Source organism: Astatotilapia calliptera, chromosome 3 (assembly GCF_964374335.1).
Source record: "Astatotilapia calliptera chromosome 3, fAstCal68.1, whole genome shotgun sequence".
Lineage (NCBI taxonomy): Eukaryota > Metazoa > Chordata > Actinopteri > Cichliformes > Cichlidae > Astatotilapia > Astatotilapia calliptera.
The window spans coordinates 74,806,913-74,834,092 of NC_137424.1; the positions used below are offsets into that span (position 1 = coordinate 74,806,913).

At 40.1% G+C, this 27,180-nt stretch overlaps 1 protein-coding gene and 1 long non-coding RNA gene across 2 annotated transcripts; both read right to left on the bottom strand.

Annotated features, from left to right (window-relative positions):
• Positions 1–1,060: 1,060 nt before the first annotated feature.
• LOC113017912 (butyrophilin-like protein 2) lies at positions 1,061–18,136 on the bottom strand. The gene is made up of 5 exons (XM_080299184.1): positions 17,875–18,136; positions 7,957–8,292; positions 7,534–7,725; positions 6,223–6,609; positions 1,061–5,927 (listed from the first exon to the last, which is right to left on the bottom strand). The coding sequence occupies exons 1-5, from the start codon at positions 17,933–17,935 to the stop codon at positions 5,899–5,901; spliced, it is 1,005 nt and encodes a 334-aa protein (XP_080155310.1). The 5' UTR covers positions 17,936–18,136; the 3' UTR covers positions 1,061–5,898.
• A 1,850-nt stretch (positions 18,137–19,986) lies between these two features.
• Positions 19,987–22,511, bottom strand: LOC145425812 (uncharacterized). Its single transcript, XR_013906562.1, has 2 exons — positions 22,000–22,511; positions 19,987–20,372 (listed from the first exon to the last, which is right to left on the bottom strand). It is a non-coding gene; the product is annotated as an uncharacterized LOC145425812 (long non-coding RNA).
• Positions 22,512–27,180: the final 4,669 nt, after the last annotated feature.

The following is a 27,180-nucleotide window of genomic DNA, read 5'->3' on the forward strand; positions in this document are numbered from 1 at the left end:
CAGAAAAACTCAGGAGAGTTTTCTCCAAGCATGACATCCCAGCAACACACTCAGACAGAAACTGGTTCACCCGAAAGACAAAACGCCAAAACACAGACTTAACAATGTGGTGTATGCTGTACAGTGCAGCGAGGAATGCTCAGACCTCTACATTGGAGAGACCAAACAGCCACTTCACAAGCGCATGGCACAACATAGAAGAGCCACCTCCACAGGACAAGACTCAGCAGTCCATCTGCATCTTAAGGATAAAGGACACTCTTTCGAGGATGCCAATGTTCACATTTTGGACAGAGAGGACAGATGGTTTGAAAGAGTGAAAGAAGCCATCTATGTCCACTGTGAGCGACCATCTTTGAACAGAGGCGGGGGTTTACGACACCAACTCTCTGCCATCTATAATCCAGTTTTGAGATCTCTTCCCAGACGCCTTAACGCCCACTCACATCCTGGGCCATCTGACCTCAGGAATTCGCATGACAAGGTGGGGCCAGGTTTCACAATGAACACACCCGAAACTCTGGCTGATTGGGACCCACACCCAATTTCACACCTTGGCTCAGGTGATTAGAGGATCATCAGGGGGTCCATTTGTCCCTCTGTGGGGGGAAACTCCCACTAGGTTTATATCTGGGACTCTCCACCATTTGACCTTAGAACTGAAGAAGCTTCTCGGATGAGAGGTGAAACGTCTTCAAGCAACTTAAAGAAGTCCAGACGCTTTTCTTTGCAAGCTCCTTTGACTACGATGACCTGGATGACTGATAACCTTCACAGACTTAAGGAGTATCACAGATAACGCCTACGTGAGCTGTGCGACTGTTCACCACTGAAATCAGCAGGCTATTACTGAAATAAACGTGCTATATCATAAACTATGGAGGTCCTATTAACATGTTTAGTTTTAAAGCACACATTCCTGTTTTTAGTCTCCTTCATGAGCAGTATTAGTTTTCTTCTAACATCCAGAAGTCTGCACGATGTGTTTCATAGTTTGTAACAAGCCTTTGACAGGCAAACATAACATGACCGAAAACAAAGAAAAAAATCACACAAATTATATGTTAACCTCTTTTATTTTTAGTTAAGTAAACTCTAACAGATTCTAACAGACAGCTGGTGCTTAGAATACAGTTGAATAACTATTAAAAAACAGATGATATAATATTTCTGTCCAGGTTGCAGACTTCATGATGAACATGCTGTTGCAAACTCTGCTCCTCTCGGTGGAAATGCGCCTTCTCTTTCCTCTTTGTATAAAAACATTTTAAAAGTCAGTTTAACCTCAAAATTCACTGTTAAATCCAAAACACACCAGATAAAGAAAAGCGAATAGTTCAGTCTAACACATGTGCCACTGAACCATTAAACGTCTGTAAAACTATGCAGTTATGAAACGTAACTTTAACCTCAGCCAAACAGTGAAGTAAACGTGACCCGACAGACAGAACCTGAGTGAATGAAGTCCAGCGTTTAACCACTGAGAGCTAAAACTCAGCTGAGGTTTCAAAGCGTAGGCGTGTTTCTTGAATTAGCAGCAGGTGTTAAACAGCTGACAGGTGAGGAGGAGGAAGATGCATGCAGGTAAACTGAGGGTCTGTTGAGCTGATCGCTGGTGTCGTGAGGACAATGTCAGCTTGTTCTTTATGTTACAGAAGCACAGAGACCAGGCGGAAATAGACGATCGTGCAGTGAAAATGAGAATCTGCAAAAGCAACATGTGGAACACGGAGGGTGGAATATCTAAACAAACCAGTTAACGTAACCCCCCCTAAAAAAGAAAAAACAAACAAACCAAAAAAAAAGACACAAAGCTGAATCTATTTTGAGTCTTTATGCTGTCAGCTGCCTCTTCTTCTCTCATTCTCTCTCCCTCCCTCTACTGTTGCTACTTCAGTCATGAAACTTATCAATGATCTCTTATCTTATTCTCATTTAAAATGTCTAGTTTTGAATAAATAACTATCTGAATCTTACAACCAAAGTTTTTTTCTTATATAAAATGTATAGAAATCATACATATACCAACAAGACAGTGTACATCACTGCCACAACAGCGTTGGTTTTCAATTTTTTTGTCCCAGTCCAGCCCTGGGTATCAGCCTGTGATGTTCTCCTTTATAGTGGACAGAAATTTTTGGAGTGGCACAAATAATTTATGTGGCTTCTTACTGAATGCAGAACAGCTGATTGTTCTAAATAGATTGAAATGGTTATTTAAAAATCAAGGTAAAAAGTAAATGGCTGCAAATAACTTTGTTGTTTGCAAAACTTGTGCATAGGATTTTAAAATTGCCAATTTATATTTGACTTAAATTTATAAAATATGATTCATTAAACATATTTTTGGTTGTGACAGTAAAAAATACAACTTCTATTCTACTCGGATTTTATGATTTTTGTCTGATTTTAGATCAATTGTGTTAATGCAGCGTGTCAAAATGAAAACATAACTGTAAATTCAGACACGTGAGGTTGTGCTGAAAAGATACAAAACAAGGCAAATACACAGTTTTTAAAGGTGAAATATGGAGGGAAAATCAAAAGTAGTTAAAAATGGCCAATTATACCCTGGACCCCAGAGGGTTAAACATTATTTTAAAGTAACGCAATAGTTAGTTTTCAAGTAATTAATTACTTTTAGAATCTTGTAGCTCAGTTACTAACTCAGTTGTTTTTTTGAAGAAGTAACTAGTAACTATAATTAATTACTTTCTCAAAGTAACTTGCCCAACACTGATGGTGAGTAACCTTAAGTAATAGTAATAAATTACACAGCAATAGTACATTCATGTTTTAGTTATATATATATATATATAGTTGCAAAAAGCATGACAATATATTAAGTAATCCAATGTATTCAGAATACTGTAGTATCAGTGTTCTTCCAAAAAGTGATTTTTTTAAATGTTTCTGTTTTTAATGTGTGAAATCTTTACTGATATTAAAATACTGTGTTTAACTGGATTTACAAAGAGTCTATATATTTAAAAGAAATTAGGTGATTTCCAAGAATCTTTATGACATTATTGTATGTACACTACTACAGAACTGTGATCTTATATTTGTTATAATTTCTGTAATATCTACAATACTTTACTCAAAAATAAATTTTTAATTGCAATGACAGTCACTTTGCCAAGTGATTGCAGCTTTGACCTTGTGACAGGAAGTTTATTTCCTACTCAAAATGACTTGATATCATTAATGAGCAAAACGTTATCTTTTTTTACTCACTATAACCCAACAAATCATTCACAACTGTTTAAATTCTCATAGTCATTTTTAGGCAAATGTGGGGAATCATTTGTTGGCCCAGTACTCCCTCCATGCTTCTCCTTCTCTTGCTCTCAGGTAACAGCTGATCATTCTTAATATTTACATCAGCTACATCCATTTCCTGAGCAGCAAACCAATTTTTATGTTCTGACAGAGCTCCGGTGCTCACGCTCGCACTGAAGTCACTCAGACTCCCTGGCCAAAAACACTTATTAAGTCTTTTCCTTGTAATAAAGCTATTTTATTACACGGAAGGATTTCAGGGTGGCTGTACATCAGGAGGTCATCTACTGATCATGGTTGGTGGTTCAATACCTGGCTCCCCCTAGTCTGCATGCCAAATATCGACAAGATATTAACCCCAAGTTGCTCTCCAGTGCATCCATCTGAGTATGTTTGTGAATGGTAGCTAGAAAGCACTTAAAAGCATAGAAGACTTGTGCTTGTGTGATTGGGTTAATGTGGCATGTTGAGTATTTTGAGTGCTCCATTAGAGTAGAAAAGCACTGTATAAGAATCAGTCCATTGACCATTTTAGTTGAAAGCCTTTGTGTGCCGAGTCTGCTTTATGGGTCCAGATACCTGAGTAATATGACATTGTGTCAGGATGTGGTCTGTGGCTCAGCTGCAGGGGAGGGGTGGAGCAGTGGGCTCAGGGTGTGAAGCTTTGAAGAGAGCTGCATCTCAGCCTGAATGGAGATACTGTTATTATTTGTGCCATCTTGTGTTACATTTAAGAATTGTGTCTAATTGTTTCTAACCCTTAATGCACCATGCATTTTTTACATGCTTGCAGAATTAGAGTGATGAAACCACATGAAAGGATTGATTGTCAAGGGGGCATTTGACACCAGTTATACTGACTGTATTTATCTTGCAATGTTTCTTTTTCAGAAACCACATAATGTTTACTCCCAATGCACCGTCACATTGTATATAAAATTAACTTTCTCTCCCACAAAAGTCTCTGGGTGTTAGCTGTGCCTTCTGACTGGGGACACGTGCAGTAACACAATCCAGCATAAAACATAACATATAATTAACAATTTATTAACAATGTGAAGTTGAAGATAGGACAGGGTGTAGGTGAAGAACTTTAAATCATTATTACAGATCAGCTATACTACCAGTCAAAAGTTACAGAAAAACCTTTTTTTTTTTCCTACTCTGTTGAGTAGGTGAAAGGATTGTTCCACGGTGTGTGGTATCAACTGTCAAACATGGCAGAGGAAGTGGAGCTGTTTCACTGGATATAGTGACTTGTACAGAGTGAGAGGCATCCTGAACCAGAACGGCTACGACAGCATTCTGCAGCACCATGCAGTGCCCTCTGGTATGTGCCTAGTTGGACAGGGGTTCATCCTACAGCAAGATAATGACCCCAAACATAATCCAAGCTATGCCAAACCGCCTCAGGAAAAACCCCATCGAGCTGGTTTGGGATGAACTGGACAGAAGAGTGAAAGCAAAGCAACCTACAAGTGAGACGCATTTATCTTCTGCAACAGATATTAGAAGAACTTTCTGAAGAATATTTGATTTCTATTGTAGAACGAATACCACGGGTGTGTTCAGCTGTTATATCTTCCAAAGGTGGCGACTTTGAGTCAGAAGTTTAGAATACATTTTGGTCATTTTGATTCCATTCTTTCTTTTTTAACTACAATTTCTTATTTGTACCATGCTTTCATTTCAGACTGCAATGAGACGTTAAACTGCATAATTTTCAATATAAAACTGGAAAAATTGGGGTGTTGTAAAACTTTTGACCGGTAGGATACAAGAATTTTTACTGTCATACAACTCTCTCTCAACTCTCACATCAATAATAATAATAATATTAAGTAACATCAGGTAAAAAAAAAAGGCTTGTTATACAAACTTGTTTTTTGTGCTCCACTTAAAGAGGAAAAGGTCACAGGATGTTATTTACACCAGCACCAAAGATTTCTGCTTAATTTACATTAAAACAAACAACAATTTACATTCAAAACCCAAAAGGCCAAGTAAGTTCTTACAAATATCTGCTGAATCTGAAGCTCCAACACAAAAACACTCACTGACTCTGAGATCAGAAATTCATGTGTGTTTGTAACACAGTTTGACTTTGTGTCAGTAAATCTCATGAACAGCCTGAAGATGAATAAACTGTAGTTCAGAGTCACTGACAGACAGCACAAGCAGAATTCATACAAAAGACACACTGTCAACTTTTGAAGAATTAAAAACACTTGCCAGTCTGTCGCAGGGCTAACACACAGAGACAGACAACCATTCGCACTCACACCTATGGGCAATTTAGATTGAACCCACGCAAACACGGGGAGAACATGCGAACCATTTGCGCTTGCATTCACACCTATGGGCAATTTGGATTAATCAATTAACCTATCACCACAAGGGGACAGAGGGAGGAAGCCAGAGTAACCGGAGGGAACCCACGCGAACACGGGGAGAACATGCAAACTCCACACAGAAAGACCCTGATGGTGGAATTGAACTCATGACCTTCTTGCTGTGCGGCAACAGTGCTAACCACCGTGCTTTATTTGCACTGTGCTTTATTTTGATGTTGAGGGGGGGAAGCAACAACAAGACGCAAAACAGAGAAATGACTGATCAATCCTCTGTGAGTCCTCCTGGCTTACCTGCATTGGAAATAAAAATGAATTAGAAAATACAAAACTGCTGTATTTTAAGTGAATTGTGTACATGCACCAATGTGTGAGGTGTGAGGTGTCAGGTAGGTGATGAGTGAAGAACAGAACAGAATCCATTTCCTCTTCAAACTGCTGTCAGACATTATCTACTGCACTCTGATCACATCACTCAGACCAGCTGCTTTCTACAAAGTCTCATCAACAACATCTTTACAAACAAACATCAACAACCAGGAAGCAGCTTCACCTCTGATCACACACACACTCAACTCTACTCACTCACCTGGAGGATCAACACGAAGGTGGATGATGCTGATTGGGTCAGTCTTCAGATTAGCTCTCTTCCTGCGCTTTCTTATTCTTCTGAAGATGAACTTCAGTGAATCTGTTTCTTCCTTGCAGACACGACACTCGTATGTTCCAGTATCATTAATCGTCACATCCTTCAGGATCAAAGACACGTCTCCATCCTTCATCTGTCCGTCCTGCAGATCCACCCGGTTCTTAAAAGATGGATGCTGACCATCTGAGTGAACGTGCCCATCCCGGTACAAAAGCACATATTTATCTCTCAGGTCAGCTCTGCTCCACTTTACAGCTGTGATCTTGTTGTTTGCAGCTCGACATGTCAGAGTGACGTCCTGTCCAGACTCAGCTGTGATGGTTTTGTCTGAAAGAGGAAACAACACAGAGCAGAGAGGTTAAAGGTCAAAGTACAATTATGATCAGAATGATTGACTTTAAATAATGTATACTTTATACATTATTTAAAGTCTAAATAACCAACTTAAATAGGTTAAATGCAGAAATTACTCTTCCTGCATTTAACCTATTCATTCTGTGAAGCAGTGGGCAGCCACTAATCAGGCACCTGGGCAGCAGTGTGTAGGGATGGCACCTTACTCAGGGGTACCTCAGAGTAGCTGCTCAGTGGATTCGAACCCCCGACCTTGTGATCATGAGGCGACCACACCACCTGCTAAGTTATCCCTGCCTATAACATATGAAATATTTTGTTAATTTCTTTGACATTTGAGTTTTTAGTTGTGAGAAACATGAAAAAGCTCAGTTTGACTTGGACAACATTTCTGCATCCAAACTGAGTCAAAGCTCGTTCATTTGTAACTGATCGATGATCCTGAACACAAGCAGGCAGATTATTGATCGTCTATAATCCACAGACCTTCATCTGCACTCAGATCATCACACAGCGTTTGTGTTGTCACTTCATTCAGTGTGTGTAGCAGCTGATCTCAGGTCTGTGTTGTTCATCTCTCACAGAACAAGTTCTTACAATCAGCTGAACCTGAAGCTCCAACACAAAAACACTCACTGACTCTGAGATCAGAAATTCATGTGTGTTTGTAACACAGTTTGACTTTGTGTCAGTAAATCTCATGAACAGCCTGAAGATGAATAAACTGTAGTTCAGAGTCACTGACAGACAGCACAGACACACACTGTTGGTCTGAGTCTGAACATGATGATCATCAGAGAAATAACATCAGACTCTGAACATCCAGCTTTCTACAGCGTCTGCTGGATGTTCACCATCATTTATTTATCTTTCTTTGTGTTTGTTCATCTGACTCACATTTGTGCTGAAGATGCTCTGCTACATGTGGTTCAGCAGGATTCGGTTTACAGCTTCTGTAGATCAGGAAACCAACAGCAGCAAGAAGAAGAAGTACTGCAAAAACTGACAGACCAGCTATCAGTCCAGTAGATAGATCCTTCTTCCCTCTGTCTTTGTCGTCTTCATCTTTCTCTTGTCCTCCTGTATGACCTGCAGGTGAGAAACAGGTGTCAGCTGTCAGGTAGGTGATGAGTGAAGAACAGAACAGAATCCATTTGCTCTTCAAACTGCTGTCAGACATTATCTACTGCACTCTGATCACATCACTCAGACCAGCTGCTTTCTACAAAGTCTCATCAACAACATCTTTACAAACAAACATCAACAACCAGGAAGCAGCTTCACCTCTGATCACACACACACTCAACTCTACTCACTCACCTGGAGGATCAACATGAAGGTAGATGATGCTGATGAACTTCCATGAGCGTGTTTCTTCCATGAAGACACGACACTCGTATGTTCCATTATCATTAATCGTCACATCCTTCAGAATCAAAGACACGTCTCCATCCTTCATCTGTCTGTCCTGCAGATCCACCCGGTTCTTAAAAGATGGATGCTGGTTGTCTGGAACAAAGTGACCGTCCCGGTACAAAAACACATATTCATCTCCCAGGTCAGCTCTGCTCCACTCTAAAATAATGATGTTGTTGTTTGCAGCTCGACATGTCAGAGTGACGTCCTGTCCAGACTCAGCTGTGATGGTTTTCTGGTCTGAAAGAGGAAACAGCACAGAGCAGAGAGGTTAAAGGTCAAAGTGTTCACTTCTACAGCAGCCAATCAGAAACACACAATAAAAGATTGTCTTCTGTTATTAGATGATGATCTTTGATTGTGTTTCTTCTTGTGTCCCTTCAGGCGTCACCACAGCGAGTCTTCTCCTCCTCCTCACCTGATCCCGAGCATCTTCATCAGGGCTGATTTGTGACAGAAGGACAGCAGCAAGAGTGAAAGGGAAGGTTTGAAGATGGCAGTGAGCTGCTGTCATGTTTGCTTTGGAGACTCTGACACAAAGACAGGAGGCCGAGCTGAACATGTTCAGATTTTCATTGAGAGCAGAATGGACGAGATTATGAACGAGTTCATCAGAGGGAAGCTCAGGCTGAGACGTTTGGAGACAAAGTTCATGAGCAAAGACTGAGACGGATGAAAAACATCATCTGAAAAACAAATCTTTGGTTTTAGAATCTGTTAGTTTGATAAAATGTTGTTGATGGACGAGTTCATTGAGACTCTGGATGTCTGTCAGACTGAGTCACTGCTTTTTATTGTAATAGCTGTACTGATGCTCCTGAATCTGGCCTCTGACACAAACCTCCAAACAGTAAGAATGAAAAAAGAATAAAACTATTAAAACTCTTCAAGCAATAAATAATCAAACCTGAAAAAGAAGAAAATCATCTGGAAACTAAACTGAACTAAACACAAAAAGTCCAAATGGAATAAAAACTCAAACTAATGAGAAAACATTAGCTCTGGTCAAAGTACAATCATGATCAGAATGACTGACTTTAAATATTTTGTTCATTTCTTCTTACATTTGAGTTTTTAGTCATGTTGGATTTAATGAACCTCTGAACATCCAGCAGGTCACCAGTGACCCACTGAGGGGGAATTTTAGCCTCATGCTAAACATGCAAAGTGTCAGAAACTACAAGATGTTAGCTTCCACAGAACAACAACATGTGCTGATAATAAGTGACCATAATGTGTGAGAGAAAGCAGCCTCTCATTATAAGACACTGTGAGTCTCTGCATGCTGCCTTTATGGAGCTACAGCTGTTTGTATACAAACCTTATTTTGATTTCCAAAAAACTTGGCTTAGTCATGACGAACTTTACAGTTTTTTCTGAATGCTTAAACCCTAACTGTGATTCCTGTAGCACAATCTCTAAAACTATTCAGACTTATAGCAAAACCACTCACTGAGTTTGCAAAACTAAAAGCACAAAAACTGCTTTGCACTCAGTTTGCAATTTTGTAACACACACTTTGCAAAACTGTAGGCACAATTAACTACACAACACTCAATTACCAAATTTCCAACACACTCCTAGCAAAAGTATACACATGTATGGCTATCATTAACACTAATTTGCCAACTGTCTGGCACACTTTCACATGTGAAAACTTTTTTAGATAATTAGTTCACTTTGCAATCAGCCTAAGCACTATAATACAGGTAAGCTGTGTGTGCGGAGTACAATGAAGGGAGCAGAAAGAGTGAGAAGTAGAGGAGGCCGAGGAAGAGGACGTGGAGGTGAAGAAGTAGGATGAAGAGGACGACAAGGACAAGGAGGAGCAAGAGGAAGACGAGGAAGGGGGAGAGGAAGATGAGGAGGGGGGAGAGGAAGGGTAGGAAGAGTAAGAAATAGAATTGCTGATGACATCAGAGCTACAATAGTGGACCATGTCATCAACCGTGGAATGACCCTGAGGGTAGCTGGCCAACGGGTCCAGCCTAACTCGAGCCGCTACACTGTAGCAAGCACCATAAGGACATCTTGAAATGAGAATCGGTGAGTACAGTCACTTCGCACAAAGATTTGTAGCACTGCCATATGCCAATGAGAAACACACCAATACCATTGATGTAAAAATACTGAAATTGTTACTTTACAGAATTGCTAGATGACCAGATGCTGGGGCAGAGGAAGCATGTTCACTGCAGACCAAGTAACCCATATAGTCATTATGGCGATTGCAAATAATCCTATACTTGGAAATAAACACTTGTGTTTGTTTTGATGTACTTGAAGTTTGGATCCCTCTATGCTTATGGATCTATGACAGAAGTATGAGCTCAAACTGACATAGCCTACGTTGTGCACAGAGAAAGCAAAAGCCAGATGTGTTTTGTATTCATACCATCAGTGTGTAGTTGGCGCATTGTGTGCTTAGTAGATGATGGCTTGTGTGCACTGTTTGATACGGAAACACCATTTTTACGAAGGTGTGAAGAGTTAATCTAGCTGTGTTTGCTTTTAGAAGAGAACTACAATGTTTTGATTATTGGGTGACAGGTTTTCTTATTTGTGTGAAGAGTTTTGCAAAATTAGCCAATAGTTACAAAAAATGTGCTTAAGCAATCAGAAAAAGCTGTAATAATACTGTTTACATAAATTTTTTTTAACATATTAAAACGATGCCTTCTCTTTGCGGTTAATGAATGGAGAAATAAAACATGTGATATAGGCTTTTACAAGTCAAAAAGGACAAAGAATAACTTAAAAACCTCTGGAATTAAATAATGGTACAGAAATAATGCCTCATCTGTATAAGAAAAATGACCAGTATCGGTGTTGTGCCAAAAACTGATTTCCAATGTTTCCGTGTGTGTTTTTTTTAATGTGTAATATCGTTATCTATGATGCTAAATAGACTTTGGTGAACAGGTATTAGAAAGGGTATATATAAAATAAAAAAATTACCTGTTTCTCAAGTATATTTGTAACTGTGTTATCGTACTTACATTATAATCAATCAGCTCCCTTTTGTCACTTAAAATATGATTACAGAACTACTTTTGCATTTGTTGCAATTTCAGCTGTCCTCTTGGCCAGATTATTCTTAAAAGAGACATTTTTAAAGTCAACAAGATTTCCTTTTTTACTGCATGAATAAAGGATATATAAAAGCCACTGCCAAAAACTGATTGTGGCTTCTACCTTGTTACAGGAATGTTGTTTGTTGCTCAAGATGACTTTATATTATTCAGGAGGGATACATACATATGTTTCACATATTATAGACCAACAAGTTATTTATAGCTATAGTTATTTAAATACAAGTAATCAGTTTTTAGCAAATACTGGAAATCAGTTTTTGGCACAACACCGGGACGGTACGCAGGAAATTTATTTTCCAGTTCGTCTGAAAAAAAAAACAGTTGTGCTTTGGCATCTCTTAAACATCACCAGGCGCTCTGCTGCGCACTGTCTGCCTCATCTGTGAACACAGAACAACAACTCACAAAGCAGCAGCTCGAGGATAACGCCACCCACACATATGGGTCCTCTTTAGGAACATTCGGACATTTTCATTAATCTCAAAAATCCCCCCGGACAGAATGTGAAAAGTGGATGGGGGAAAGAGGACAGTTGATGAACTGTGTCCTAAAACTACCACACATCACATTGACACACACATTAAACACACATTAAACACAAACCATCCTACTTGGGCAAAACATCCTACTGTAGTAGTTTATGCACATTTCTGCTGTCACAGAGTAATTCCAGTACAAAATTAAGTAGGTGTGACGCTTTGCCACTTAACTTTGCCCATCAGAGAATGCTTGTAGGTAACATTCACAAAGGTAGCATGGTTTGGCACCTAATTTTAGCTGTTAAAGTATGCTTCTAGCTCAGATTAACAAAGGTAGGACGATTTGCCGCTGAATCGGAGAAGCGGAGCGGCCAAAGAGTAAACTTTCAAAAGTGTGACTGTTTACAGTTTTTTCTGATTGCTTAAGCACATTTTTTGTAACTATTGGCTAATTTTGCAAAACTCTTCACACAAATAAGAAAACCTGTCACCCAATAATCAAAACATTGTAGTTCTCTTGCAAAAGCAAACACAGCTAGATTAACTCTTCACACCTTCGTAAAAATGGTGTTTCCGTATCAAACAGTACACACAAGCCATCATCTACTAAGCACACAATGCGCCAACTGCACACTGATGGTATGAATACAAAACACATCTGGCTTTTGCTTCCTCTGTGCACAAGGTAGGCTATGTCAGTTTGAGCTACTTCTGTCATAGATCCATAAGCATGGAGGAATCCAAACTTCAAGTACTGGTGTTTATTCACACACATCAAAACAAACACAAGTGTTTATTTCCAAGTATAGGATTATTTGCAATCGCCATAATGACTATATGGGTTACTTGGTCTGCAGTGAACATGCTTCCTCTGCCCCCAGCATCTGGTCATCTAGCAATTCTGTAAAGTACAATTTCAGTATTTTTACATCAATGGTATTGGTGTGTTTCTCATTGGCATATGGCAGTGCTACAAATCTTTGTGCGAAGTGACTGTACTCACCGATTCTCATTTCAAGATGTCCCTATGGTACTTGCTACAGTGTAGCGGCTCGAGTTAGGCTGGACCCGTTGGCCAGCTACCCTCAGGGTCATTCCACGGTTGATTACATGGTCCACTATTGTAGCTCTGATGTCATCAGCAATTCTATTTCTTACTCTTCCTACCCTTCCTCTCCCCCTTCCTCGTCTTCCTCTTGCTCCTCCTTGTCCTTGTCGTCCTCTTCATCCTACTTCTTCACCTCCACGTCCTCTTCCTCGGCCTCCTCTACTTCTCACTCTTTCTGCTCCCTCCATTGTACTCTGCACACACAGCTTACCTGTATTATAGTGCTTAGGCTGATTGCAAAGTGAACTAATTATCTAAAAAAGTTTTCACATGTGAAAGTGTGCCAGACAGTTGGCAAATTAGTGTTAATGATAGCCATACATGTGTATACTTTTGCTAGGAGTGTGTTGGAAATTTGGTAATTGAGTGTTGTGCAGTGAATTGTGCCTACAGTTTTGCAAAGTGTGTGTTACAAAATTGCAAACTGAGTGCAAAGCAGTTTTTGTGCTTTTAGTTTTGCAAACTCAGTGAGTGGTTTTGCTATAAGTCTGAATAGTTTTAGAGATTGTGCTACAGGATTCACAGTTAGGGTTTAAGCATTCAGAAAAAACTGTAATAATGAAGAACATTAAACATTACTGTTGGCCACATGTCAGCAAAGTTATGTGACATTAGCGATGTTTGTACTAACTTGGTTTTAAAGCCTTTATTTTAAAATATATGCTGTTCAGTAGTCGACCTTAATCTTACAGAGAATCTGATGATTTTATGGATAATTAAAGTCAGTCATATATCCACAAACACAACAAGCTGAAAGTCAGTGATGCTGCTCGGTTTGCAGTCCTGAATATCACGGCACAAGCAGGATTCACTGCACTGTTAATGTTAGCTGTGTTATATTGCTGCCTCTGTTCGGTGGTGTCGAGCCAAACGGACTTTAACGTGTGTTTGAACGAGCTGACGGTTCACTCGTTAAGCTGAAAGAAAGATGCTTTAATCACAGCAGTCACACATGTGTCACAAACACTAAATCCTCCTTCTTTTGTGCTGTTGTGTAGCAGTGTGTACACCTGAGACTGTCACCTGTCTGTCTGTCCTGCTCTCTCTCTCTCTGTTTCTTTCTCTCTGATTGTGGAATAAAAGTATGAACATGTGTTTATAAGTTACACTTGTGTTTGAATCCTGCAGCTTATCACACATTTGATTTCCATGTGTGACAACTGCAAGTGTCCAGAGTGAGGACAGACTGAGGGACACACTGCTGCACATCATCTGTGAGGCTTTGCAGCCCTGATGATCCACCAGGACAAACTCAGCAGTGTGTGAGGAAGAGGAGGAGGAAGAGCCAGCAGCAGCTGACAGATGGAGAGAATAGACAGACTGTTCCCTGTTTGTGAAGGACTGCTAGGAAAGTTTAACATAACTAATTGTCTGTCCTGAATCAGTCTTATTAGGTAATGTTCAAATAATTTTATCATTCCAGTGTTTTCAGTGTGGGAGAAAGTACTCAGGGCCTTCAAGTTACACACTATGAAAGGCAGCAACAAGTGTAATGTTCAGAAACCTAAAGTATGTATCAGCAGCAGAATGGAGCTAAAAATAAATGTTTGTTTCAGTTCTATGAAGCTTTGAGTATTTTGGATCAGTAGCACTGCTGTGTTTGTTGCATCATATTGCTGTAATTGTTTATATGCTTTATATATTCTGAGGTAAGTTGATCTATAGTGTTACATCATATTCTATAAGGATGTTATGTGTTTGTAGACTTTCTGCCCAGTTTGACCCATTTAGCAGAAGTCAGCCTGTTTAAGGCTCTGATATCTATTCTGTGTGACTTACAGCAGTTATGACATGGTCTGATTTTCTCACCCAATAAAGGAATATTTAATATATCAGCCTACTCTTCATTCTATCAGAAACAGTTATCACAGCTCGTACATTTGCTTTTTACACATGTAAGCATTGAACCAAATTTAGTAATGCGAACATACTGAAGGAACAACATTTGTCTCTAATACATCTTTGTATACACTGTCACAGATACTTGTCTTTGAGTGAAGATTTAAGGTGATAGGAAATATAAATAACTGCAACTTGAATCTTTGACTCAGAGTTCAAGATCACTGCTATAATATATCCTGTAATATATACATATACAGATCATAATAATCTGACAATACTATAATATTGTTCATATTATATTTACATTACCACAGTGAGATGATTTTAGTCTCATGAACAACATCAGCTAATTATATTATTTACTAACTAATCTTAAATGACTGTTCAGCACAGAAATGAAGCCCAACAATCATGTTTTACAGTCCTGTGGTCTCAGCCTCAGATACTCAACTAATCAAAGTGATGTCATAAAAAATGAATGACCAACAAAACATTTTTTCTCCTTCATTTCTGTCAAACAATGCTGTATGAAACGTTTCTCGCGGTTAGTATCGTGGTTGCTAGGCAACCTGAGCAGCGCGACGAAGGTTAGACCGTCCCATTTCACAAGCCTCTCACTTCCGCACTTCTCGTACTTATTAGTCATGTGCGATACCACTGATTTCCTTTCCGATCTGATACCAAGTAATATTCAGGGTGGTATCGACGATACTGATCAGATACCGATACTTTTTACTAGGGCTGCACGATTAATCGTTAGAAAATCGCGATCTCGATTCATACTTATGTGTGATCTCATTGACAATGACAACGATTAAAAAAAAAACGACGACGACGACGATTGTACCGCATTTTGATCCGGGACGTAATCTGCATGAAAACAAGCGCTCACTCTTCCTGCTCAACAAATGACAAGGGCGGAGCCTTATACCACGTGATACAGAAGCTGTGCCGTGTGATGCTAAAATTAGCAGGGAAAAAACAACGGAGAGCACGTCAGGGATGACGAGAAAGTGACAGGAGAAAATCTGTCCTGGTCAACCACCCAAACATCAATAACGGGAACCTTATACAGCGCTTCCCTATACACGTCGAACTCCCACAGGCACAAAGAAATCACGGAGGCTATCACTTATCACCTGACCAAAGATATGGCTCCATCAAAACTGTGCAAAACGAGGGATTTAGGAGAATGATCAACACCCTAAACAAACGCTACACAGTGCCGTCCCGTAACTATTTTTCTATTGTTGCACTACCTGCTCTATACACACAGCGTCGAGCAACGGTGGAGACGGAATTTCAAATGGTAAATGGTAAATGGCCTGTATTTATATAGCGCTTATACTAGTCCCCAAGGACCCCAAAGCGCTTTACATATCATCCACCCATTCACACACACATTCACACACTGGTGATGGCAAGCTACATTGTAGCCACAGCCCCCTGGGGCACACTGACAGAGGCAAGCAGTACAACATTTTGAGGCAACAACAAAACGTGAGACATTTGTTGTTTTTATGTTTATTTATTGTTTTTATGTTCAGTCTCAACTGTTACGAAGTTGATGTGCAGTTAATAAGTGCAATAAATATTTATACTGGAAAAGAAAATCGTGAGAGAATCGTGATCTCAATTCTAAGCCAAAAAAATCGTGATTCTCATTTTATGCAAAATCGTGCAGCCCTACTTTATACAAAAACTTATTTTATTTATTGTATCTCAAATTATAGCGTCATAATGATTACAGGACATCAGATTACTGGTTCTTATCACTTAATAATGCAGAGTTCATCATATAGAAATAAAAAAAACTGAAGTTGAACACCTTGCCTGCCTCTCTGTCTCGCCCTTCCAGCACCTGTCCCTGTCCTCCTGTCGCCTCAACATACGCTCGTCATATTCTGTGATATGTTTTACTCTGAGGTGTTTGAAAAGGTTAGTGATGTTGCCACAACCATACATGCCAACCCTCACGATGTTTCCGGGAGGATCCCGAATTTCAGTGCCCATCCCGAAAATCTCTCGGAGCCACCATTCTCCCGATTTTCCTCCCGGACAACAAAATTGAAAAATCATATCGCAGAATTCTTAGCGCGGCCCAGCCAATTCCAGTTTCCAACAATGACGGCAGCTGCTTAGTTTTAATATTACTCTTATTTCTCTTTCTGGGTCGCAAAAAAACTTTTAACACATTTTGAGGAGAGAATGTAGCTGTGGAAACTTCAAATATCTGAGCCGATCGACACATTGTCTTCAAACCCCCGCGGTCTTTCGCTACTCGGGTTAAACATGATATATGAGTCACTTTGATAACTTAAAAATGTTATTGTTTGGCTTTTTTCAATGTTTTATTTGTTTGCGGGTAAAACGGTTTGGCTGAGATTAAAGTTATTAGATTAAATTAAATTAAACTTTATTAATCCCTCAGGTGGGTTCCTCTGGGGTTTTCACACAGCTGAATAAACGTCAAACAGAAACTGATTAAACAAAGTGTGAGACGGTCGAGAGTTTAAATCAGCGCCCGGTTATATTTTCGATAGCAAGGAGCAGAGTCTCAGGTGGAAGCAGCCTCTGAATTTGGACACCCCCGCTGTTTCCGGGCCGGCCAATAATAACGGTGACATTTAATGTATTTTATCCGATAAAGAAACACTGTAAAATGTATTTATCACCCCCCACACCCCAACAGCCCTTATGAATTGTCTCCCTAATTCTGAGGTCTCAAGGTTGGCAAGTATGGCCACAACACCTCACTCTTGGAGCACTTTTTTGCCACATGTATCGCAAACCACGTCTCAGCTGTTTGTGGAGGTAAAATACGTCCGCACATGACTCCAATTACGTTCAACCATTGTTGTAAGTGCACGCGCCAAGGGGCTGCGAGGCATTTATACAGCCATATTTCGCACATGACTATGAAAGGCGGAAGAGGAAGTAGTTCCTTTGAATGTAGACAATCCGAATGTTATAGTTTCTTTCCACTGTGTTCCTGTTAATGATAAACTACAAATTTCCTCTAAATTACTAAAATATTAATGTGAGAATCGATTCTAGAACATAAATGATTGGTATCGGAGGAATCGATATTTCAGGATGATCCGCACATCACTAGTACGCACCGTACGTAATGCGCGTACTTCAAGCGTGCGATCGCTAAATTGGAACAGACTCCACCCAGCCTTGTTTCGCTCCAGATACTGAATGTATAAGAAATTCATTCTTAGAGAAATAAACCAGACTGAGACTCTTTATCTCAGAAATAAACTCAGTTTAGTTTCTATCAGTTAAATCTCACCTGCAGAGACGAACAGGACGAACATCAAAGTGGAGCAGAGCGACGCAGTTACAGCAGACATGTCCGTGTTCTCTGTTTCTGCTCATCTGACTCTTAGTTTGTTCTAAATGTCTGAGTCTGTTGGTATTTTCACTGAACAACTGAACCTGAGTTTAAACCTGAACACATCAGACTAAATAAGGTTTAAATAAAGCTGAAAGTCACTGAGGGTTAGGACGGATCTGTCGTTCAGTTGCCCGTTCAAACTCAAAACACTTTCGATTTAACGTCTCGTATCGAAGTTGCGTCGGGGTGACGTTTGATGTGTTGGATTTTCTAGCAATGATATCATGCTTCTGACTTTACAGGGTTAACATCCACTAGAAAGGAAACTACATTTTAAATGAAGTCTCACTCGTTTGTGAAACAGTTTTTCTGTTTAAACATTTTTGTGGGTGGATGCTGACTCTTTCACGCAGAGTGGTCACTGCAGTGGACAGCTGTGGACAGCTATTCAAAGGCTGTTTTCTTGCATTTGTGTCAGTGTTGATGGTATACTTGTACATAAACCACTATATTGGACACTGATGTGTCACTCCATACCCTCACTGGTGGTTTAATGTTACCATAGATGTATGGCGTGTTTTATTGTAACTATTGTTATTTAACCCTGTTATGCATGAATTGTGACAACCTCAATCGGGATTTTTTGTTAAGTATTTTTATTTATCTATTATATAAATAAAGATGAATAAAAAATACTTAAGGAAAAAAATCTAATCTTTAAAACTGTTTGTCAATCACAATTTACTGGATTTATTATTATTCTATCACATATTTATATCAGTCATAATGAACTCAGTATGATCTGAGCTGTAAACCTGTATTGATCATCACAAACCTTTATAGCGCTTCAGAGCAGCTCCTTCAGTGGCTGCAGCACCCACGATGTGGGACGGAGAGATTTCCTCCCCTCTGCTGTCAGACTCCACCACAAAGACTTTGCAGCTGATCAAACACACACATGTGCAATAGGACTAAGTGTAACACTCTTTTTCTGACAACGTTGTATTTGTACTCAGTTGTATATAGCATGTGTATTCTATTTTTATCCTATCATTCTATTCTATTCTATTGGGTACAGTTGTGTACAGTTTCTTATTCTATTCCAGTGTTCTCTCATGTTTGCTATGTAACTGCACTGTCCACTTCCTGCTGTAACAAAACAAATTTCCCACATGTGGGACTAATAAAGACGCTCTTATCGTTACTGTATAACCACAGGTTCACTTCACATTTGGTAGAATATAAAAGGACAAAGCTGGACAATTGTCATCACATTTCTCATTAGTTGCTGTTAGCACAAGCACACAAAGAAAGCAGAGCTTTAGCTTTAGCTCCCTACATCACTTTTAAGCCTGGATGTTGAGGCTTTTGCTTCCTCTCAGCTGTGATGACATCTCTGTCTGCTCCATCTCACCCAACATCATCCATCTGACCTGATGCTACCTGACAAACTAAAGATAAAATATTAAATTCATTTTGCATCACTTACATTTAAAATACATTTAAGGTGGATTTCTTAAAAGGGAAGGGACTGACCTGACTGTTGTGTCGAGACAGGTGTGAAGGGAGTTAAATCCAGTCTTATACTACGGACGTGTTTGGTTTTGGTCTGTAATACGTTGAGTTTATTATCTATAAGTTAACATAGCAAATCCTCCATCCAGAGGCTAAAGTGATATCAGAGCTAGACTACTTTAAGTGAAAACAGATGATCGTCTGAGCCTTAAATGAAATAAGGTTAAAAAGAAATGCTGCTATCGACAGTGTGAGGCAGTGAGCTCTGTTATACCATATTTTTTAATTTTCTTTATTATTATTATATTATAGTGTTATTACCTTCCTGTTACTTCATAATAGAACGACAGTTAATGGTAAAAGTCTTGAATAGTTTTGAATTTATTTTTCCATGATCACATTTCATTCAATCACTCGTGGACTTGTGTGAATGTTACATGTGTTATTTTCACCCGTGGATTTACAGACACTGTGTGAACAGTTTTCATTTTATCCAAAGTTTTACTTGATGTCCAACTGATAAAATCACTGACAGACAACAGAAACAGGAGCTCAGAGAGAAATTCAATTCAACTTTATTCATAAAGAGACAAATCACAACGTTTGGTTTTATTTTACAGAAACTTCAAACTAAACCAAATTCAGGACGTGTATTAAACCTGCAGCTGATCCCTGTCTGCTGTTCACTCCCTTTGATTTCTGTTACCAGCATCATCTTATGTTCCCCAGGTTCACTGACAACGCTGAAACCACCAGCGGGAGACTAAGAGTGCTGATTTAAAAAGATTCAGACATTTTATTTTGCTGCAGCTCAACATGAGGCTGGATCCTGATTCTTTGTTGTTTTTGTTTTCTCTACATCAAGAAAACAGCAGCAACAAGAAGCACAGCAGGAACTGACAGGCTGACCTTCAGTCCAACAGATCCTCCTGTGTGACCTGCAGGTGAGAAACAGCTGTGAGGTGTCAGGTAGGTGATGATGAAGAACAGAACAGAATCCATTTGCTCTTCAAACTGCTGTCAGACATTATCTGCTGCACTCTGATCACATCACTCAGACCAGCTGCTTTCTACAAAGTCTCATCAACAACATCTTTACAAACCAACATCAGATTGTGTGTTTTGTGGTCTAAAGTTTTGTGCCTCTGGTTTCTCATTGGCTCACACTCTTGCAGAGCCGTAACACGCACATGAATGAGAGGTGGTGAGTGTAGTTCCTGTTGACAGGGTATTGCAGACCATCCCGCTAACTGCAGAATTTACTTTTGTCTGTCATATTTATGATGAAAAACAAATGTAATCAAATTAGATATTGATATTTTCATATGGGAATTGATCCTGCAACATGAAACGCTGGGATTGGAAGTTCAGCATCGCTCCGCACATCATACCTGTGAGATGACAGACAGCAGTGTGGAGGAGAGTGCGACACAAAAACACAGAAATATGACTGACAGCTGCAAACGAAGCAGCATCTGCTGCAGGTGAAAGATATTGGGACTAGCAGAGCAGAGTGGCTTCACTGTAAAACAAAATTAGCAGTGAGTGTGAAAAGTTTCTGTGTGTGGAGTTCAACACCGTCCACTCAGAAGCTGCATCACTGGATGGTAGATTTAAAAAGCTTGCATTCAGTGACAACAGAGCTGTTGATGAGGCACTTCAGAGAATAACTGCAGCAGCAAAGTGCACTCCCACCCAGCTCCACCATTACAGGGCCAAGTGAAGGAGGAGCCACAGACGTCTGCTGTGTGGAGCCTCTTTGATGAAAGAGCTACAGGAGATGCTGCAAAGAGAAATACTACAGCTGATGTTATGATGGAGATGAAATGTTATCTTGAGGAGCCCCTCATCCAACAAGGAGAAGGCCCACAGAGCTGGTGGGAGGCCAAGGCCACAGTCTTTCCCTACCTGTTGAAGGTGATGGAGGGGAGACTGTGCATTGTGGCAACATCTGTTCCTTTGGAGGGTCTTCTCAAAAACTGGGCAGATACTAAGGAGAAACCACATCAGCCCATCCAAGCTGAGGCAGCTGGTTTTTCTGAATGTCGACCTGCACTGAGGACAAACTGTTTGGCTGCTGAGTTTGGTTCTGTTCTGTGGATTTGTTTACAGTGGGGCTTTTTGTGTTGAATTAAACTTAAAGGTTTGATTAAAATATTAAACAACAGTAAGAATGCCTGCTTTTGTAACAGAACAAAAACACAAAATTAGGCAATTATAAGGCTTTTCATAAAAACACTACATGCAAAAGGGTTTGTCAGCACACAAAGCATTCACATTTGCCAAGTAAAGCTAAAGTATGAGGCTACAGAGGATAATAACTTAAGAGACATTTGGGAGCCACGAGACGTGCAAGATAATCCAGAGCTTAGATCTAAATAAGGAAGTCTTAACTCAGTAATGGAGAATATCCTCACACATTAAGAAGCACCGAGGGAGGGAAGTCCTTCATTACTCTGTCAGTCAGGTAGGTGATCAGTGAAGAACAGCACAGAATCTATGTACCTGCATGTTCAGCTCAATTTGTGGATGCAATAAGAAGTAAAGTGAGAGTGATCAGCTTACCAGTGACTGTGATATTAACCAGGTTACTGATGGCACCATTACTGGACTCACACCAGTAAACTCCGGTGTCGTGAGGCACCAGCGTACTGATTGAACATGATTGATCACGTTGCTGTTGTCCCCGCCCATCTCCACACTCAGCCCTCTGCAGTTTGCTTGTGTTTCTCCTCACAGTCCAATCAGAAAAGCTTTGGTCCTCCTCACAGATTACAGTCACAACATCTCCCTCAGAGACATCAGAGCTGTGAGGAAGAGGAGAGGTTAGATCAGGGCAAGGCTGGACTGGGACAAAAAGTCGGGATGAAGATTGAAAATGTGACGTCATTCAGGGGTAAAACCGCAAAGGATTCTGGGAACTTGTGGCAAGAGGTACTAGCGCACGCAGGCTTTCAATTGAACTCAGTTACACAGCGATAAAAAGAAACCCAAAAAATGGCAAGAAGCTGTTGTATTATTAACTGCAATAGTCGGTCGCATGACAGCCACGGGAAGCCGACGGGTAAAGAGATCGTTTTTTTTATCGGATTACGCTCGCCCAGCAGCTCCGCGGCTGCTGGGCGAGCCCTCATCTGGGACTCTCCTCAGCTCTTACTGGGACAGTGGCGCGGCTGCCCCTCTGTTGGTCTTCCATGGTCTCTTGTGTTCTGGGGGCCTCTGGATGTCTGGAGTTTTGATCTCCTCCATACCCGCTTCACACCCTGGAGGACGGGGCTGTGGCCCCCCCACACTCCCTAGCAGATCATTACATGGAGAAACCTTTGGAATGCAAGCATGCTGATCCACACAGGTATGCACACATGGGTATTCACAGACGCGGACTAAAGCTTTCTTGGCTGCTGCCTCAAAGCACACTGTGCGCTGTCTATCTTGCGTGCTGCACAATATCGTTTATTACTTAGTAAATACTGATATCTATGACTAGCTAGTTTATTGTGATGGTGCTTTGTTTTCTCTATTATTATGTTGCTCTTTGTTGTTTGCTGTCTCCTCTGTTTGTTTTTGTTTGTTTGTTTGTTTGTTTGTTTTTCTCCATACAGGTGACCCAGGAGTTTTTTTTTTTTTTTTTTGTCTCTCTTCCCCCCCCTTCTCACCGTCTCTTCTCCCCTTTGGTTTTCTTTCTTTCTCTCCCCCTCTCTCTCTCATTCATTCCCCCTGTCCTATTTATTAAAAAAAAAAAAAAAAAAAAATGACAAAGGATGAACTGAAGCTCTGCCATCACGTAATGTCGCATACTGCTGTTTCTGATGTCATTTAAGAAAAAAAAAAAAAAAAAAAAAAAAAAAAAGGATTACGTCGTTGAAGAGAAATTTTTTAAGCCATGTTTCCGAAGTAAGAGCCGACGGATGGTCTGGATATACCAAACATAACGTCCCAGAACTCTCCAGCTCACATGTTAGTCTGCTCCAAGCATTCCCACAAAGGTCAGAGTTTTGTTGTAGTTAATGCGTCATTTTTCTTAACATAATTGGTGATATAGGTTACAAGCAAGTCTGGCGCTGAACAGAAATTGCTCCTTTGTCTATTGTGCATAAATAGTGAATTGTCCTGAGACAATATTGCGTTTCGCTTCTGTTATTATGGTACACTGACAAAAACATGTACTTTTATTCACAGGATAAAACAGGTGTTTTGTATCACTAATTGTCCAGTGCGATTACAACATACAATATTATTGTCACTGCTACATTTCTGTGATGCTACCAGAAATTATTTCCACTACTAATTAATTACCGCTGAGCTCAAAGGTTATATTAATAAACGGTTAACGAATGTGTATTTATGACGACGATTTGTGAGACTGGTAAACTTACCTTTGTTCGTACGATGGTCTTTCGTTCTACACGGTGCATTTCAAGGTCCTGCACCCATCCGTCGGTAAACTGTACCTGGGCTTGTTGCAGCAACATTTTCTCCTCCCCTCACGTCACTCAAATGTGACAAACCAGGAAACAGGAAGTTCTTCGTCCTCAGTAAAGAGAGACGCACAGACGATCAGACTGAGCTCAGACCAAACTAGCAGCTTCCTCTGAGTGAGTCCAGCTACAGGAGAGAAAAGTGGAAAACTCCAACACTGCTGCTTCAAGCTGCTGACGCTCCACACACTGAATGTGAGTTTGAGCAGAAACACGACTCAAAGCAAGTTTCAGTGAAGGTGGTATTTATTCTATTTATCCCCTTTGTATATTTTATTTATATTTGTCTCTGTATTTATATATGTGTGTGTGTATATATATATATATATATATATATATATAACAATTCTGTAACTGTAACTTCGGTCGTTGCTGTGCTTTTTGGAAGTCGAATTTCCCAGAGGGATTAATAAAGTTCTATCTTATCTTATCTTGTTTATGACAACAATAAATATGTTGTTGAAACAATGATTCATGTTTAACTCCATATATGAAATGTTTCTGCTCTTTGAATTCTGTTTGATTAAAGACTTTCTTCATGACACAAATGAGATTTCAGTGTATTAATAGAACTAAATAAGCTCAGAGTTGAAAGGCTGGAGTATTATGTACGTGCTTCACTGTCAGGATCTTCAGGGGGATTCAAAGGGAAACATCAAACTGCTGTAATGAGATAAACTAGTTGGGCTGAACACACTTATCTGTAGTTTGTCTCCATCCAGGATCATCAGAATATAATGAACATGTGTGAAGAGCCACAAAATGCTGCTGCCCTCTCAGCATGATGAGCTCCAGCCTTTGTTAGCAGGACAACAGGAAACATGAGACAACTTTCAGAGACAGTAACCAACTGTGGCCACAAGATGGCAGCAGCTGATCTGAGATCCTTTATTGGACAGAAGGACTCTGCTCTGTGACGTCATCAGAGAGACGGCCTTCACTCTGATAGATCTGACGTCATGTCTGCACTGCGATGATGAAAGCTGATAAACACATTGTTATTGATCCATGAAATCACCTCTGTCCTCTCAAGTGTAGCTGTTTACAGAGCTGAAGAAGTCCTTCATCATCAAAACAGACAAACATGTATTTCCTGTATTAAGTGACGTCATCCTCACTCTGACCTCTTACATACATTCTGTTCAGTTTTCCTGCTGTAAGAAATAAACTGTGTGAAAATAGAAATGCAGGGAAACATCCATTAATCACAGCTGAGCCGTTTGTTTCTGACTCACATTCAATGAGGCTTCAGGTGTAAATACCTCAGAAGTGTTTGTGAGTTCAGTAGAAGCAGACCCAGTCGACCATCATGGCCTCCACAGCACTACACAATGCAACAGAAAGGCCTTCATCATCTGCTGAACCACCTCTGAACCACGACGCTCTCCCTGCATCTAAAAGCTGTTAGTCAGGATGAGATGCTGCTGTGATCGCTCACAATTTACCTGTGAGACCTTTGTAAATATTGTCTTTGTTTCTGGAGGAAACACCTTTAGTCTGTTTGTATTTGGAGTGCAGATCTGGGCGTCCATCACTTTAACCTGCACACGTTTAGTTATTGAGTGTAGTTGATGTTTGGCAGCATTTTATAAGTGACAGTTCATGAACGGTGAAGGAACAGAGGACGCCTGGCCATCCTACCTGTGTCAGTAAGAAGACTTTCATCACAACTTCACAACTTAACACAACTGAAACCTGAATTCAGTGTTGCATAGTTTACTAACAGTGTGTGCTGACACTGAAGTTAGCAGTTTGTTTCCTAAGAGCTGCTGGGACAAACCACAGTGAGCGGCTACAGAGTTTAGTTAAGGTGGTTCTAACATGTGACCTGTTGAATTATTTACAGGGATTTATTTTTCATTTAAAGCATCATTTGTGAAGTTTTTATGAAGTTTAGTTCTTTTATGTTTTTTGTGTAACGTTTAGATTTTCTTCTCTTGTGTTTTAACTCTTCAGGTTTCCTGTAACAGAGATGTAAACCACCGTTTTCTGATGCTGCTGCACTGGGACATAAACACTGCCACTTTATTAGGCACACCTTGCTGGCTGCAGGTTATAACCCCTGCTGGAAACATCCCCACAGATTTGGATCCTTATTGCCATGACAGCACCACACAGCTGCTCCAGATGCTGCAGCATGCTGGTCAGGGCTCTAACAGTGAAACTTTACTGAAAGTAAGAGGCATTTGTTGAAAAATGTATTGAAAGTAATGTTGAATATTATTACACAGGAAAAAAACAACTAAATGTAAAATAATCACATCATGACGCCTCTGCCTTTGTAAATGGAGGGACAGTAACTGCCTGTAAAACCTGCAGACAGTCAGATTAACAGTATTTTGTCTCTATCTGCATCATTCTGCAATTCATCTCATGTAAACAATAACGTGGCGCACAGCGTGACGTGAAAGTAGCCACATACCTTTGACGTTGTGTGACGAACTCTGTATTCCTCGTCCACACGTAAACACAAAAAAAGGTTTTCTGTGATTCGAAACGCCGTTTACGTGGACGAAACAGCTGCGTTTTCAAAAATACCCGTGTAGGTGCGGACGTAGCGTAAAAGAGTTAGTAGTTTATTTTCTTACTACCTGTAATTTAGTGCAGATTACCTGTATTTGCTTAATTGTTTACTAAATGTTTGAGGTGTGAAATAAACCACAATGGAGCCAAATATGGGTGTGTGTGGTTGGAGGATGTGTTTATGCGCAAGGTGGGGGGTGGGATTTTTCTTGTAAAACAAAGGGGGGCCCAGCAAAAAAAAGTTTGGGAACCACTGGTTTAAACGATGTTAGGACAGAAATATTAGCTTCTGTCATGACTGATGAAGTTACTGGTTAATAAAGTAAGTCAGTTTGCAGAGATCCCTCCCACCCTGGCTTTTATGTGCTAGAGTTCTTATCTGAAACAGTAATATTTCAGTGACTGCTGCTTATACCACAGGTTTATACACGCTACTGATCCCTGATGGGAGAATCATCACCTCTGCCAACAAAGAAGCCTGGTGGATGTTTGTTTACAGTCTGATGATGGGACATCATGCTCTGCATCTTCAAAGTGTGTATCAATGAAAATTGTACTTAGTAGTCAGTATAAGCTTTTAATGATATAAGTTTACATGTGATAGAATACTGCATTATGACCTTTTCCTTGCTTAGAGCTGCATAAAGGAGGAGGAGCACGACCTCTGTGGCAGCGCTGACATGACTGAACTGTGATGTTTGATGTGTGTTGGCACAGTAATAAAAAGCTTGATCACAGCTCTTTC